At 36.4% G+C, this 17,527-nt stretch overlaps 1 protein-coding gene across 2 annotated transcripts in view; it reads left to right on the top strand.

Annotated features, from left to right (window-relative positions):
• CBL (Cbl proto-oncogene) overlaps window positions 1-17,527 on the top strand; it is a 91,642-nt gene that overhangs the window by 7,480 nt on the left and 66,635 nt on the right. For both annotated transcript variants that reach the window (XM_058545022.1, XM_058545021.1), the window contains exon 2: window positions 13,173-13,420. In XM_058545022.1, coding sequence (XP_058401005.1) covers window positions 13,173-13,420 — 248 coding nt within the window. The remainder of the gene's footprint in view (window positions 1-13,172; window positions 13,421-17,527) is intronic.

Here is a 17,527-nt window from a genome sequence, read left to right as displayed (position 1 = left end):
TTTATTTAATAAATTTATACTGATAATTTTCTAGGTTATTTCTGATTTTTAATATTAGAAACAATGCTGTAGTGACTATCCATTATGCAGTTTCTAAATGTTTCTTTGGAATAAACTTCCTACAAATGAAATATGCTAAGTCAAGGGAATCATACATTAAAGTTTTTTTGTGTGTGTGAGGAAGATTGGCCCTGAGCTAACATCTGCCAATCCTCCTCTTTTTGCTGAGGAAGACTGGCCCTGGGCTAACATCCATGCCCATCTTCCTCTACTTTATATGGGACGCTGCCGCAGCATGGCTTGACAAACGGTGCGTTGGTGCATGCCCGGGATCCGAACCTGCGAACCCCGGGCTGCTGCAGCGGAGCCCATGCACTGAACTGCTTGCGCCCTCATACATTAAAGTTTTAAAAAATATATATGGGCACATTGTCCTCTAAAAATCTACTTCCACCCACAATCCTTGTCTGATTTGTTGATTTAAACGTGGTAGCTGGTTCCTAGTTACCTTAGGTGAATATTATGTCGGCACCTTTCCACAATCACACTTTTATTGAACACAAACTACAGTCCTCCCTCGGGATCCATGGGGAATTGGTTCCAGGACCCCTGAGCCTGCGGATACCAAAATCCATGGATGCTCAGATCTCTTATATAAAATGGCACGGTATTTGCATATAACCTACCCACATCCTTCTGTATATTTTAAATCATCTCTAGATTGTTTATAATACCTAATACAGTGTAAATGTTATGTAAATAGTTGTTATACTGTATTGTTTAGGGAATAATGACCAGGAAAAAAAATCTGTAGGTATTCAGTACAGACCCAACCATCATATGCCTTTCAGTCTGAGGTTGGTTGAATCCATGCAGGTGGAACCAGTGGGTACGGGGACCAGAGGGCCAACTGTATATGCCAGATGCTGGGGAGTTCAAGATGACCCAGCGCTCACACTTGCAATCTGGTAATGGAAGGTATACAGAGGGCTTTGGGAACCCTCTGTGGGAATCATTAGGCAAACCATTACTTAGTCCCTGACAAGACAGGCGGAGACAAGAAAGGGAGTTGGGACTGGGGAGGGACTTTAGACCAAGCAGTTGCCTCTGCAATATCCTAATCCACAGTTGTGAACTTAATTAGGGTCTGGCCCCCAGAAGTGATGCTAAAATCATTTAAACTCTGGTTCATGCTAAGCATTCGGTTTGAAGTTGCACTGACAAGTCTGGTTAGAGAATTATTTTTTCCTTTTAAAAATAGAATCCATGTGGGGCCGGTCCGGTGGCCGTAGCGTTTAAGTTTGCGCCCTCCGCTTTGGTGGGCCGGGTCTTGCAGGTTCGGATCCCAGGCGTGGACATATGCACCACTTATCAAGCCATGCTGTGGCGGTGTCCCATATAAAGTAGAGGAAGATGGGCATGGATGTTAGCCCAGGGCCAGTCTTCCTCAGCAGAAAAGAGGAGGATTGGCTACAGATGTTAGCTCAGGGCTAATTTTCCTCAAAAAAAAGAAAAAATAGAATCCATGTATAAAAATTGCATGGTTAAACTGTCAGCACATGTTGGTTATTTAATTTCATACATTGTATTAGAAGTAATTTTTTTCTGCAATTAATAGGATAAATGAAAGTAATGAGATTGGTAATGAGCTATAAGTGGCCTGGTGTCTTTAATAAATACTGTTGGGTGGTATTTGAGAAGTGTTAGGTAGTAATTACAGTTCAAGTCCCTGAGTGGAGTTTTGATAAATCAATAATGGAGAATAGTAATTAGAAGTAAAAGACTTTTTTCTTGGGGTTGTTGTCTAGTGAAGATATATTTCTTTAAAAAAGAGTATAGGGGCCAGCCCAGTGGCTTAGCGGTTAAGTGCGCTTGCTCCACTACTGGCGACTGGGTTCGGATCCCGGGCAGGCACTGATGCACCGCTTCTCCGGCCATGCTGAGGCCGCGTCCCACATACAGCAACTAGAAGGATGTGCAACTGTGACATACAACTATCTACTGGGGCTTTGGGGAAAAGAAAAGGAGGAGGATTGGCAATAGATGTTAGCTCAGAGCTGGTCTTCCTCAGCAAAATGAGGAGGATTAGCACGGATGTTAGCTCAGGGCTGATCTTCCTCACAAAAAAAAATATATATATATAGGTTTCTGATTTTTCTTTGAAAAACAATCCTGAGTTGTCTTCATTTAAAAGCTTCACTATATATTTACACTTGTAAAACTGTTAAACCTCTTCAAGTTTCTGAGTTGATGAGTTTCTAAAACTTAAAGCTTTAGAAATTAATTGATCTTTTTCATTTATAGAGGCAGAAATTGAGACCCAGAGAGATAAGTAACTTGCCCAAGGTCACATAGCCATTTACTTTCAGTCACCAGACTAGAACCCAGGTCTCAGGACCCTACTCTGGCGTCCTTTTCACTATACCTCCTGTTCTCTTGAGCAATATTGATTCTTTTAAAACTGTAGTCAAATTTGACATGTTTTATGTATAGCTCAACATACCCAATACTCGTTTTTGAAGCATAGTGGTTATTTTAATTATGTTTTAACATATTAAAAAGTTTGCAATGAAAAATGCTTCCATGGATGGGTTGAGGTCTACAGAGATAAGAATACTAAGAATAAGTCATTCTTAGTCCTATATGCTTATAGTTTTCTGCCTAAATAGAAATGCACATTCTTTAGTGTTAGAAAAAATTCTTTGTTCAGAATAGAGTTAGACTTAGGCACTGTTCTCTGTAGCTTCTTTTCTCTTTTTAAAAATTTAGTAATTTCCAAGCATAATATTATTCCTCTTTATTGTGATCAAAGCACTGTCTGATTTTTTTCTGTTGACTGTTGAGGCTTGGCAGGAGCAAAGAGAGGAGCTGGGCCAGTGAGAAAGCTATTATGAATGGATTATATGGCAGCTGTACAAGGATACTGTTAGTTTCCCAGAGCTAAGCACGTTTCTTGTTAACGTTGTTCTAGATAATGCTGTAGATGTACAGGCAGAAGTAAACAAAAGGAACCCATTTTTGCTATTGCAAGACTTGGGAAGCGAAATAAAGTTGGCAAAATGGAGGATGGACTAAGCAGGAAAATATTTTATCTTTCAGAAATTTTTTGGTGACTATTTTTTAAGCTCAGAGTGCACATTTGTGCTTTAGAGGTTGACTAGGACTGCCGATTTAATGTTCACTGAGTAATAAAGGCAGGTTGTTTTGGCTTTTGATGTTTGTTAATTATTGAGTTGAATTATTCACAGTGCCTTTTTTAAAGCTTTTTTTGTGTGTGTGTGAGGGAGATCAGCCCTGAGCTAACATCCGTCCTAATCCTCCTCTTTTTGCTGAGGAAGACCGCCTCTGAGCTAACATCTATTGCCAATCCTCCTCTTTTTTTCCCCAAAGCCCCAGTAGATAGTTGTATGTCATAGTTGCACATCCTTCTAGTTGCTGTATTGTGGGACTTGGCCTCAGCATGGCCGGAGAAGGGGTGCATAGGTGCACACCCGAGATCCGAACCCGGGCCGCCAGTAGCGGAGCGCGTGCACTTAACCGCTAAGTCATGGGGCCGGCCCCACGGTGCCTTTTGGAACTTTTTTCCTAGAAGCTATAAATATTTAGGGCATTTTTTTTTCTTTCCAGACTATTTTAGTATCAAAAGAGTTGGTCTACCTATATACTTTGTTTGTAGTCTGTGTTAGTGTTGAAAGACTCAGAGTTGTTTGTGGAGTGCTGATTTCCCTGGTCGTGCAATAATTCATCTCAAAAAGATCTTGAGAAAAGCAGACATTTAATCTACAAATGATCTTTACAAGGTCACGGTCTAAGGAGGAGACAGATAACATTTGTGGAAGGTACATGGTAATAATCTGAAAATGAGAACTAATCAAGTGTTTTGGAGACATTTTTAAACTCATTTTAAATTTGGTATATTATGAGGAGTAATGTCTTTTTTCAGTTTATTGTCATTAACAACATTTATGGATTGCATGTTATAAGTTGGGTATTGTATGTAAGACTAGAGCAATTTTAGTTTATTTTTGTTATTGTTGTTGTTGGAAGGAAGTACTATATCATTTTTCCAGAGGTATTAGGCAAATAATGCATTTTAACCTGAATTCTGTGATGTTAATGCATTTACCTTTAAATAAGGAGAATATATGGGTTGGTGTGTGTAGCCTTGGATATATATATGGATACTTTCCTTGGGAGCTCTGCTTGGTTTGGACCTTTGAAGGGATGGATACTATAGCTTTTGCAGATTGTTGGTCATCCTATTCTTGGGTGGCCTGTTGCCTTTTCTCTATTCCTTGGTTACCAGCTAGTCAGAGACCATGCAGGTTTGGGAAGGAAGCTGTGGCATAGCCAGGATGGTAGGAATAATGGTATCAGTTTCTGGGAGTGATCAAAGGGTGGTGTGAGGTCTCCTATTCTGTCTTCAATAGGTAATTCCTGGTTATTCTGCAGATAAGCCTGGTCTGGTTGTATGGAAATGGGGAGGGGAACTAACACTTAGTGAATGCCTACTTTATTGGAAAGTAAGCAGTCCATAAACATTTTATTAGGAGGTAGTATTATCTCTGTTTTTAACAGATGAATGAACTGAGGCTCAGAGGTTAAGAATTTACTGAAGGTAAATGACTGAAACAGGACATTTTGATTTGGCTGTTTGATGCAATCTTGTCAAGATATTAAAACATTTGGTCCTTTTTAATTTTAATTGAACACTTAAAAGCTTATGTTTTAGCCTTCATCGTAATGTCTCCTTGGGAATTCCCTGCCTGCTCCACATCTCCTCCTAATCACCCTCTCCACCTTGCTCTCTACACTTTAGTCTCACTGACCTTTCTCTTCCTCAAACAAATCCAAACCTGTCCCCACTTTAGGGATGTAGGATTAGTTGTTCCCTGTTTGGGCTACTCTTCTGATTCTATGTGGCTGGCTTCTTCCTGTAATTTCAACTCTTAGCCTAAATTCACCTCAGAGAGCTTTCCCTATTCACTATTCTAAAGTAGTCATCCAGCATTTTCTTATTATATTACTCTATTTTAATCCTTTGCATAAGGCTGATATTTTTCTTGTTGATTTCCTTTTTGCTGTTTATTGCCTGATTCCTCTCAGATTCAGGGATATTCTTTTTTCAGTTCTGTGTCCGAGTGCCTGACATATATTTGTTGAATAGATACGTTGAGAAAAATTAAAACCATCAGGTACATCCTTCTTTAACTTACTGCCTCCATATTTCTGAATTTTTCTCTTTCTGAACCTGTCCTCACTCCCTTTCTTCCTGTTGTAGAGGAAGGAGGTGTCCCTTCTTTTAGTGGTGTTTAGTGTTCCTAGCTGTGTTGTAGATCCCATTGTCTTGCCAGAAACCTCAGCTTTTCATTTCTTTTTCTCTTCTGTTTCTTTCTCCATATAAAACATCTTCAAATTTCTCTGAAAATAAAAACCTTCAGTCACACACCTCTTATAGTTTTTGCTGGATGTTGATTTCTTAGTCTCAATGTCAGTCTTCTCCGTGGACTAACCTGGGAACCTACCATTTTAATATTTTTTATGATAAAAATATATTCTGAATTATAAGCAACTGACTTACAAATGAGGTGTTGGAATATAACACTTGTAAATTGGGGACTGTCAGTATTTGTTTTATTAATATGAGTTCTTAACTCTGTTGCACTTAGAACATAGTTGTCTTCTGAGGTAGAGTCTTTTTTTCTTGGCTATGTTATTCCCTTTTGGCTTGAAACCCTTGATAGGATGAGTAGCTTCCTAAAACACTGTTAAAATATTCATACATCAAATATTTTTGTTGATTCAGCTTGTCTTTATTTGCTAGGTTTATATAAAGCTGTTTTTCAAGAGTTGAGGAAATGGTATACAGAGAATAAAATACCTAGTTTTAAAAATTTAATACTGTCTTACATCATTTGAAGAGTCGTTGATGATTAGTCATTAAATGGGAATTTTGCAGTTGCTCTAGGTGAACCTAATGATTTCATTTCTGAGAGATCTATCTTAAGGAAATAATCTGATGTATAGAAGAATAAAATGTCCAAAGATGTTTATCACAGTGATGGTTGCAATAGTAAAGACTTAAAAACAACATCAGTGTTAAAATAAAGTTGGGGGATGATTAGGATATATTATGGTATTCATGGAATGGAATCATTTAGACATCTCAAAAACGTTTATAATGAGTTTTGGTGACAAGAAAATAGGTGTTTTAAAATGTGAAAAAGTAAAGTGCCAGACTTCTGCTTCTACCATTGTCAGACTAGGTTGTTTTGAACCAAATATACTGCTGACAATTAGAAAAGCTAGAAGACATTGAAGAGCTATAAAGGTAGGAGGAATTAGGAGGCCAAATTCTGGAAGATGAGGAAAGCTCTGAGAGGTGAGCCTGATGTTTGAGACTCCCTTTCCCATGAGGTCATTGCTGATTCTGGAAGTGACAGCTCAGATGCTGAATAGAGTTTTCAGAATACTCGGGTCAAGGAGGACAAAAAATTGGAATTAGGCCCTGCCAAGATGGAGGGCCCTGGAAAACACTAGGTTTTGGGTTGGGTCTCTGAGGGCCTAAATTATAGTAGTAAGAGTGAAACAGAAGTACAGGGACTGAGGCCCAGTTTTTTAATCTTCTCAATTCTGGATTAGATTAAGATGATCTGGGATTCCTGCTGTTCCTAGCCTATCTGCCTGCCAGATGCAAAAGTAAATCCTTTCTGAATAACATCATCCATAACCTCAGATTGTCTCTATGATTTCTTATATACAATATTCATCATTAAATAAAAAATAACTAGGCATATGAAAAGACAAAATACAACTGAATACCAAGAGGAAAAATTGATAGTAGAAACATACCCACAGGAGATACAGATATTTAAGGTATCACTCAAGGACTTAAAATATATCTATGATTGGTTCTGGCCTGGTGGTGTAGTGCTTAAGTTCATGTGCTCCACTTCAGCAGCCTGGGGTTCATGGGTTTGGATCCTGGGCGTGGACCTACACATTGCTCATCAAGCCATGCTGTGGTGGCATCCCACATAAAAAATAGAAGAAGATTGGCACAGATGTTAGCTCAAGGACAATCTTCCTCAAGCAAAAAGAGGACGATGGGCAACAGATGTTAGCTCAGGGCCAATCTTCTTCACCAAAAAACATATATATACATATATATATCTGTCATTAAAGTGTTAGAAGAATTAAAGACAAAATTGATAATTTTCACAGACTTGAAATGATAAAAAATGAAATAAGAATTCTAAAACTGAAAAATACAAGAACTAATTATTAAGAATTCAGTGGATGGGTTTAACAGCCTAGATGCAGCTGAAGAGAGAATTAGTGAAGTGGAAGTCAGAAAACAATCCAGACTGAAGCACTGAGAGACAGAAGAATGGAGAATGCGGAAAAGCGTGTAAGAGACATATGGAATGTGGTAAAAAGGTCTTATGTATAAGTGATTGAACTTCTGGAAGGAGAGGAAAAAGAGAATGAGGCAGAATCAATATTTGATGAGAAATTGGCTGAGAATTTTCCAAAACTGATGGAAATCATCAAGTTGCAAGTTAAAGTAGCTTTCTGAGTACCAGGAAAAATACAAAGTACACTACCCCTAAGCACATCATACTAAACTGCTGAAAACCTGAGGCAAAGAGAAATCTTAAAAGCAGCCAGAGAATAAAAGACATTTTATCTTCAAAAGAGCAACAATGAGACTGACAGCCTGACTTTTCAACAGTAACAGTGACATCCAGAAGACATGAAATAATAGCTATAAAGTGGTAACAGAAAATAACTGCCAGTCTTTATCCAGTGAAAATAGCCTTTAAAAGTGGGTACACAATAAAGATGCTTTCAGGCAAACAAAAACTGAAAGAATTTGTAGCCAGCAGACCTATCCTAAAGGATGTTCTTTAGGCTGAAGAAAAATGATTTTGGATGTGGTGAAGTGCGTTGGAAAGGGCAGTTCTGTGGGTAAATATGGGTGAATATTGGCTGTATTAAGTAATAACAATAGTAATAGTAATAATAGTGATCTGTGGACTTTATAGGAGATATAGAATTAAAGTGTAGTAGTAACAGCACACAACTTGAAAAGAAAGAAAATGGAGTTCATGTTCCAAGTTCCTTTAATTGTCTGGGAAGTGGTAAAGTACTCGTTTGTATAAGATTTCATAAGTTGGAGATGCATGTTATAATCACTAAGGTAATTGACAAGCTAATGGGGGAGAAATTGGGAAAATAAAAAATGCTTAAACCGAAAGAGGGCAAGAAAGGGGAGACAAAGGAATATGAAACAGGTGAGACACATAAAAGACAAATAGTAAATTATTATTATAGGATCAGTACTTATTGGGTGAACACATGAAAGTGACAATATTTGACCTACAATAATAGCAGTTTCATAATTCATCAAGTGTAAACAGATCAAATTGGTTAAAATAAAAAATTGTCAGAATGGGTTAAAAGGAAACCAACTATATTCTGCATACAGAGAGTCACACGTTAAATGTACGAATACAGAAAGTTTGAAAGTAGAAGAATGGAAAAAGATATACCATGCAAACATCAACCCAAGAAAGTTAGTTTAGCTGTATAAGATAAAGTGGACTTTTAAGTTCAAGAATATACAGTATTATAATTGCATTGGTTTTTTTTTTAATGAATGGAATAAAAAGAATAAAAAAGTAGTTCAATAGTCCTTATGGGTTATCATAACTAATATATTAGTGTTGTCGAACTAATCAGTCTTTGCATTTATGATTTGTGTTTTTTGTGTCTTAGGAAATCCTTCCTTTCTGAGATAATCAAGTTCAACAAATATTTTATTTTTTTCTAAAAGGTTTAAAATTTTTTCTCCTCGCAGTGAGATCTTTAATTCATCTGAAATTTATTTTCATATAATGTATGAGGGACCTAATTTTATTTTTTTTCCATACGAATAACCAATTTTCCATTAGTTTTTCTCTTGAACTCTGATTTGTAATGCGACTCTGATACTGAATTTCCATACATGTGAGAGTCTGTGTTTGGGCTTTTTTCTGTTCCATTTGGCCATTTATCTGTCTTTGGTCAACATCACGCTTTTTAAATTATAAGATAAAATAAGTCTTGATAGCTCATTGGTTAAATACTACCTACCCTGTGATTTTTCAAAATAGTTTTGGCTGTTTTTGGTCTCTTTTGCTTCCATGTGGGTTTTAGGATCAGCTTGTTAAGTTCCATGAAAAAGCTTGTTGGAATTTTGATAGGAATTGCATTGAATTTATATGCTAATTTTGGGAAATCTGACATTTTTACATTGAACCTTTCTGTTCTTAAACATGGTAGAGTTCTCTGTTGATTATGTTCTTTGGTAAAGTTTTATGATCTTCTTCATAAAAGTCTTGCACATCTTTTGTTAGATGTATTCCTAGGAACCTTAAATGTTTTTCTGCCACTTTAAATGGCAACAATTAAAATTATACTTAAAATTATTTATAAAATATTTAAGAATACTGTTTGTTTTGGTGTATTGATCTTCAATCCAGCAACCTGTTAGACTGTTTTATTGTTTCTAATGCTTTCTCAATTCTCTTTGATTTTCTTCATGGACAGTTATATCATCTACCAATAAAATTCTTTTTCTTTCCGTTACTTATACTTTTACCATCTTTGTATGCATACCTAAACAGTATAGTTTAGAGGGCTATCTTTTGAACAGTAATGTAGTCATATACATATAATCGTATTGTATATATTTTGTTTCTGGTTTCTTTAGATCAAATTTGAGAGGAGCATGCATGTGGTAGTGAGTCTGTGTAGTGTATTTTTGTTGCTAATAAATATACCACAGTTTATCCCCTCTACTATTGATGGACATCTGGGTTGTTTGCAGTTTTTAGTTATTACACATTTTTGTATGTGTATCCTAGTATACCATTCAAGGTGTGGATCTGCAGGTTCATAGAGTATACAAATCTTTAACCTGTCTGTATAGTGCTGAACTGTTTCCAGGAATCCAGGTAGATTCCCACCAGCAATATTTGAGGGTCTTTTCTTGCTCTTTGTCAGTGGTTAGCATTGCCATTTTGGTGTGTGTGTAGTAGTAGTAATGTCTAATTGTGATCTTATTATTTTCATTTTCCTGAATGATTAATGAGATTGAGTACCTTTTCATATGTTTATTGGTTATTTGGAAATCTTCTTTTGTGATGTTCCTGTTTAAGTCTTTTGTCTATTTTTATATTAGATTGTTTTTATCTTATTGATTTGTAGACTTTTTTTAATATGTTCTGGATATATACATCAGCATATATATGTACTGCAAATATCTTCTTTGATTCTTTACATGTGTTTTTACTCTTTTTGTAGTGTCTTGATAAACAGAAGTTCTTACTTTTTTTTTTTTTTTTTTGGTGAGGAAGATCAGCCCTGAGCTAACATCCGTGCTAATCCTCCTCTTTTTTGCTGAGGAAGACCAGCTCTGAGCTAACATCTATTGCCAATCCTCCTCCTTTTTTTTTCCCCAAAGCCCCAGTGGATAGTTGCATGTCATAGTTGCACATCCTTCTAGTTGCTGTATGTGGGACGTGGCCTCAGTATAGCCGGAGAAGCAGTGTGTCGGTGCGCGCCCGGGATCCGAACCCCGGGCCGCCAGTAGCGGAGTGCGTGCACTTAACCGCTAAGCCACGGCGCCGGCCCCAGAAGTTCTTACTTTTAAAGTAATAGAATTTAATTAATATTTTCCTTTATGGTTAATGCCTTTTTTTTTTTTTTTTTTTTACATTTTGACCCCCTTCACCCATTTCTCCCCCACCACTGGAAACCACCAATCTGTTCTTTGTATCTATGAGCTTAGTTTTTTTTTTTAGATTCCACATATAAGTGAGATCATACAGTATTTGTCTTTCTCTCTCTAGCTTATTTCATTTGCATAATGCCCTCGAGGTCCATCCATGTTGTTGCAAATGGCAAGATTTCTTTCATGGCTGAGTAATATTCCATTGTGTGTGTGTGTGTCACAATTTCTTTATCCATTAATCCATTGATGGACACTCAAGTTGTTTCCATATCTTGGGCTATCGTAAATAATGCTGCAAAGAACATGACGCTGCATGTATCTTTTTGAGTTGGTGTTTCATTTTCTTTGGGTAAATATCCAGAAGTAGAATTGCTGAATCATTTGGTAGTTCTATTTTTAATTTTTTGAGGAACCTCCCTACTATATTCCATACTGGCTGCACCAATTTACATTCCCACAAACAGTGCATAAGGATTCCCTTTTTTCCACATCCTTGCCAACACTTATTTCTTGTATTTTCGATAATAGCCATTCTAACAGGTTTGAGGTGATGATCTCATTGTGGTTTTGATTTGCATTTCCATGAAGATTAATGATGTTGAGCATCTTTTCATGTACCTGTTGGCCATCTGTATGTCTTTGGGAAAATGTCTATTTAGATCTTCTGCCCATTTTTTAATTGGATTGTTTGGTGTTTTGCTATTGAGTTGTATGAGTTCTTTATGTATTTTGAATATTAGCCCCTTATCAGATATATGATTTGCAAATATTTTTTCTCATTCACTAGGTTGCCTTTTCATTTTGTTGATGATTTCCTTTGCTTTGCAGAAGCTTTTTAGTTTGATGTAGTCCCACTTGTTTATTTTTGCTTTTGTTGCTTTTGCTTTTGGTGTCAGATTAAAAAAATCATAGCCAAGATCCATGTCAAAGGGCTTACTGCCTATGTTTTCTTCTAGGAGTTTTGTGTTCCAAGTCTTTAATCCATTTTGAGTTAGTTTTTGTGTATGGTGTAAGATAGTGGTCGAGTTTCATTCTTTTGTTTGTGGCTGTCCAGTTTTCCCAACACCGTTTCTTGAAGAGACTGTCCTTTCCCCATTGTATATTCTTGGCTCCTTTGTTGTAAATTAATTGACCATATATGTGTGGGTTTATTTCTGGGCTCTCTATTCTATTCCATTGATACATGTGTCTGTTTTTACGCCAATACCATACTGTATTGATTTGATTACTATAGCTTTGTTAAATAGTTTGAAATCAGGGAGCATGATGCCTCCAGCTTTATTCTTCTTTCTCAAGATTGCTTTGGATATGCAGAGTCTTTTGTGGTTCCATGCTTTTTATGGTCCTGTTTAAGAAGTTTTTCTCAATCATGAAGTCATGAAGATAATTTTCTTATATTATCTTATAACACTTTATAGATTTGCCTTTCACATTTAGGTCTATAAACCACCTAGATTTCATTTTATTTTTGGTATAGTGTAGGGTGAGCGTTTTCCCTATATGGATACCTAATTCTTCCACTACTATTTTTGGAAAAGACTGCTCCTTTGTGATAAGTCAAGAGTCTATATAGGTTATGGTCCATTTCTAGACTTTTCTGTTTCACTAATTTATTTGTCTTTCCCAGACACAGAAAAATTCATGTAAATGGAAAGTACAAAATAAGATGGTAGGAATAAATACAAATTATCAGTCATTATAACAAACATAAAATGGGCTGAAATCACCAATTAAAAAACAAAGATTGTTACATTGGATTTTAAAAATCTAGCTATATGTTTTTTAAAAGAGACCCACTTAAAATACTTTCAGAAAAGTTGAAAGTAAAAGATGGGAAAAAGAATTATCAGGCAAATTCTGAGAGTCCTGCATTTATATGGGAAAGAATGGTGTCTCTGTTTAACTCCATGCTTTGCTGGGTCCAAGGCCTCTCAGCTCCCGTCCCCTAGTGGTCGTTAAAACTCTAGACCCTACATTACTGAGATGTACCTCCCAAGGCAGCCATGTCCTTTATTTCTGCCCCTGGGAATCTTCTTTATTGTATTGGGAGGCGAACCATGCATTTAAAAGGAATTTACCGTATTTCATCTGGCATTTTTTAGGCATTTGTGTGGATGTCTCTACTTACCCCCCTCCCTCCCAATCGTTTAGTTTACTACGTGTTGTCTGAACCATTAGTCTCCCACATGGTTTTAAGAACCCACCCTTCTAAGGGAACCACTAAAAATGATTGCTTGTGGGCAGGGGGGGTTATGGATCATTTCTTATTTTCTTATGCATTTTTCATATTTCTGCAGAAGTGCATAATATTTTATAACTTTTTTTAAACTTAAAAAAGGAAATTGTCCTTAAGATCCTCCAAGTAATAGCCCTTCTTTTCCATTTGTTGCAGGTGGTGCGGTTGTGTCAGAACCCAAAGCTGGCGCTAAAGAATAGCCCACCTTATATCTTAGACCTGCTGCCAGATACGTACCAGCATCTCCGCACTATCTTGTCAAGATATGAGGGGAAGATGGAGACACTTGGAGAAAATGAGTATTTTAGGGTGTTCATGGAGAATTTGATGAAGAAAACTAAGCAGACCATAAGCCTCTTCAAGGAAGGGAAAGAAAGAATGTATGAGGAGAATTCTCAGCCTAGGTAATGGAGAATACTACACAAATATTTACTCAGGTCTGTGACTGCCCGAATGGGTAACACATAGAAGTAGTTGAGTTGGTTTTAATTTTATGTCAATAAGAATGCAAAGTTGACGTTTGATTTAAAGGTGTGTTTTATATAAAAGATTGTATTGGAGGATATTGAAGCATTCCTAGCTTTAATAGATTTGTTTACCTCTGAAAAGTCAGGGACTTACAGTCACGAAGATGAATTGGAGTCAATGCATCCTATAGAGACCCTGAAGATCATGAAAGTTTGTGGATAAGTGAGAGTTTCAAAGAAACAAGGTTGGAGTTAAGCTGAGGTTGGCAGTAAATAATAAGAGATCAGAACTTGGCAGAGCTTAGCATATTAGGTAAGTTATAAGTGGGATAATAGGGAAAAAATTAAGCCAATAGTTTTGATAACTTTTTCTTAATAAAGCAAAGTGAAATGACGTTTTCTTTATAGGTGAGTGACTTTTTAACTAGAGTAGATATTGGCAAATGCAGTTAATTCAATTAATATTTGATGGACCACTGTATTCTTTTGTACTTATTAAATACTAAAAACTGTGTTGGCTGTCCTATATGTTATTAGCTTGGATGCTGTAAATTACATGCTGGGAGAGAAATAGGTTGATTGTATTTACGGGTATAATTGTGTTTGGTTTTATCCAATTGGAAATAAATATTAACTCATCTGGAACAAGTAATAAAATGTAAATTCCACTAGAACTTTTTAGGGAGTAAATTACTCTTGAGGAGTGACTTGACCGTAATTTCTGCAGGCATTAAGTTAGCGTGCATGATTCAGGCAGTAACTTAATAAATGGTATCGTTGTACCCTACCCTGTAGGAACCTTTGTAACTTCTAGTTTATATGAAAATGAACTTTATTCCTTTTAAATATTTAAATTTCATGACTTTTGTTAAAATAAAACCTTGACTATGTGGACCTTAGCTAACTAGTCATTTTGTATTCCTGAGTTTTTAAAAATAATTCTACTTTGTTAGGTACCAAAGCTTTAAAAATTTATTCACCATCTACAATAAACTAAGTTCTGTCTAATTCTAGGAAGTGAAAAGGAGAGTTAAGCATTTGATTATGATGTAATGTGATAAATGCTTTAATAGAGATATATATGAAATGCTGTATGAACACTGTTTTGCCTAGTAGCATCAGGGAGGGTGGCACAGAGGGAGTGTTATTGGGAGCTAGATTTTGAAGGGTAGATAGGAATTTTCTAGGCAGAGAAGTGAAGAAAAGGCGTTTAACACGGTGGCAGGCTCTGTATGTTTAAGGAACATGAGCAGTCTGGTTTGGCTAGAATTGGGAGAGATAGATAAGCTGGAAATACAGGTTGGAGTCAGAATGTAAAGTGTTGTTCTTTGACCTCTAGACTGTCTCCTATAGATAACAGGCTGCCATAGAACAGTTTTTTTTCCTTAAACATTTTTTAGTGAAATAAAAATTGTAAGTTTTCTGGTCTTCTTAGAGCATACTGAACATTGTGTAACATTTTTTTTATGACTGATACTTCATCACTAAGAGACAGTATGTGTACTGGTTAAGAGGGTGGACTCTGAAGCCACCTGCCTGAGTTTGAATTTTAACTTTTCCATTTACTTAGCTATATGATCCCTCAGTTTTCTCCTCTAAAATGAAATAACAGTAGTACTTTCCTTGTAGGTTTGTTGGGAGTTACTAAATGAGTCACCGAATGTTGAGTACTTAGAACAGTGATTGGTACATCAAAAGTGATAAATGTGTTAGCTCTTATTATCTTAATCATCATCATTATTTTCATTACTATAAACAGAGTATTGTTTCAGGTTGTGTATCAGTAATACTGCCAGGATCTAATGAAGTAAATAGACCAATCTGCCCTTACTAAATGGCTTCTTACTATGCGTGCAAGTTCTTTTGCCTTTTTTTATTTTTGCCTTTTTTTACTTACTGTCAGTATGCCTGTCTGTATCAGTTTTATTCCCCCTAATATGAAGCTTTTAATCCATTATGGGCTTTGAATCCATACAACCAGGTTTGTACAAATAATATGTGAAGTAAGAATAAATAAATTTCAGGTGAGAATCAGTTTGTTGTTGTTTTTTTTTGCTGAGGAAGATTGTCCCAGAGCTAACATCTGTACCAGTTTTCCTCCATTTTTTGTACTTGGGGTGCCGCCACAGCATGGCTTGATGAGCAGTGCGTAGGTCCGCGCCCAGGATCTGAACCTGCAAGCCCTGGGCCACTGAAGTGGAACGTGTGAACTTAACCACTATGCCACCGGGCCAACCCCAAGAATCAGTTTTTTGTGTTTGAAGGAAAATATATGGCTTTACTGTATGATCTGTATTTTGGTTGCTTAGAGACTTTTTTTCCTATTCAGTTTTTAAAATTGAGATACAATTCACATAACATAAATTTCATCCTTTTAAAGTATATAATTCAATGGTTTTTAGTGTGTTCACAAAGTCCTCGCCACCATCACCACTGTCTAATTCCAGGACGTTTCCATCACTGGGGAAAGAAACCTCGTACTCATTAGCGCTCACTCCCCATTGTCTTGTCCTGTGTCCCTGCAGCCCTTGGCAATCACTTGTATTTATTTTCTGTCTCTGTGGATTTGCCTGTTTTTGACATTTCATAGAAGTGGAATCCTATAACATGTGGCCTTTTTTGTCTGGCTTCTTTCCCTTAGCATATTTTCACAATTGATCTGTTATAGTGTGGATCAGTACTTCATTCTTTTTTATGGCTAAATAATATTTCATTGTATGGATATACCACATTGTGACTATGGACATTTGGGTTGTTTTCACTTTTGATTATTATGAATAATGCTGCTATGAACATTTGTGTACAAGTTTTTGTGTGGCTGTATGTTTTCAGTTCTGTTGGGTATATACCTAGGAGTAGAATTGCTGAGTCATATGGTAATTCTATGTTTAACTTTTTAAGGAACTACCAAACTGTTTTTCACAGCAATTGCACCATTTTACATTCCCCCAGCAATGTATGACAGTTCCAGTTTCTCACCAGCACTTGTTATTGTTTGTTTGATTATAGCCATCCTACTGGGTATGAAGTGGATATCTCAGAGTGGTTTTGATTTTCATTTGCCTAATGAGTAATAATGTGAGCATCTTTTCATGTGTTTATTGCCTATTTGTATATCTTCTTTGGAGAAATATCTATTCAAATGCTTTGCCTATTTTTGAATTGCATTGTCTTTTTATTGTTGAGTTGTAAGAGTTCTTTACATATTTTGGATGCTAGACTGTTATCAGATATATGATTTATAAAACTTTACTCCCATTCTGTGGGTTGTCTTTTCACTTTCTTGATAGTGTCATTTGAAGCACAGAAGTTTTTAACTTTAATGAAGTCCAATATTTTTTTTTTCTGATTATTTGTGCTTTTGATGTCATAGCTGAGAAATCACTGCCTAATCCAAGGTCTTGAAGATTACACCTATCATCATTTTGAGTTAATTTTTGTATGTGATATAAGATAAGGGTCCAGCTTCGTTCTTTTGCATGTGGATATCCTTTCGTGCCAGCACTGTTTGTTGAAAACACCATTCTTTCCCCATCGAATTTTCTTGCTGCCCTTGTCAAAAGTCGATTGACCATACGTGTGAAGGATTGTTTCTGGGCTTTCTATTCCGTTCCATTGGTCTCTATGTCTATCCTTATGTCAGTACCACACCATCTTGATTACTGTAGCTTTGTGGTAAAGCTTTGAAATCAGGAAGTGTGAGCCCTCCAACTTTGTTCTTCTTTTTCAAGATTGTTTTGGCTATTCGAGGTCCCTTGACGTTCTTTATGAGTTTTCAGATCAGCTTGCCAATTTCTGCAAAAAGGGCAGCTGGAATTTTAATAGGAATTGTATTGGACCAGTAGATCAGTTTGGGGAGTACTGCCATCTTAACAATACTGAGTTGTCCAGTCTATGAACATGGGATGTCTTTCCATTTATTCAGGTCTTCTTTCAGCAACGTTTTGTAGTTTTCAGTGTACGAGTCTTTCGCCTCCTTGGTTAAATTTATTCCTAAGTATTTCATTCTTTCCGATGCTATTATAAATGGAATTGTTTTATTAA

This window comes from Diceros bicornis, chromosome 7, assembly GCF_020826845.1.
Source record: "Diceros bicornis minor isolate mBicDic1 chromosome 7, mDicBic1.mat.cur, whole genome shotgun sequence".
NCBI lineage: Eukaryota > Metazoa > Chordata > Mammalia > Perissodactyla > Rhinocerotidae > Diceros > Diceros bicornis.
This window is presented reverse-complemented; position numbering and strand designations above follow the sequence as displayed.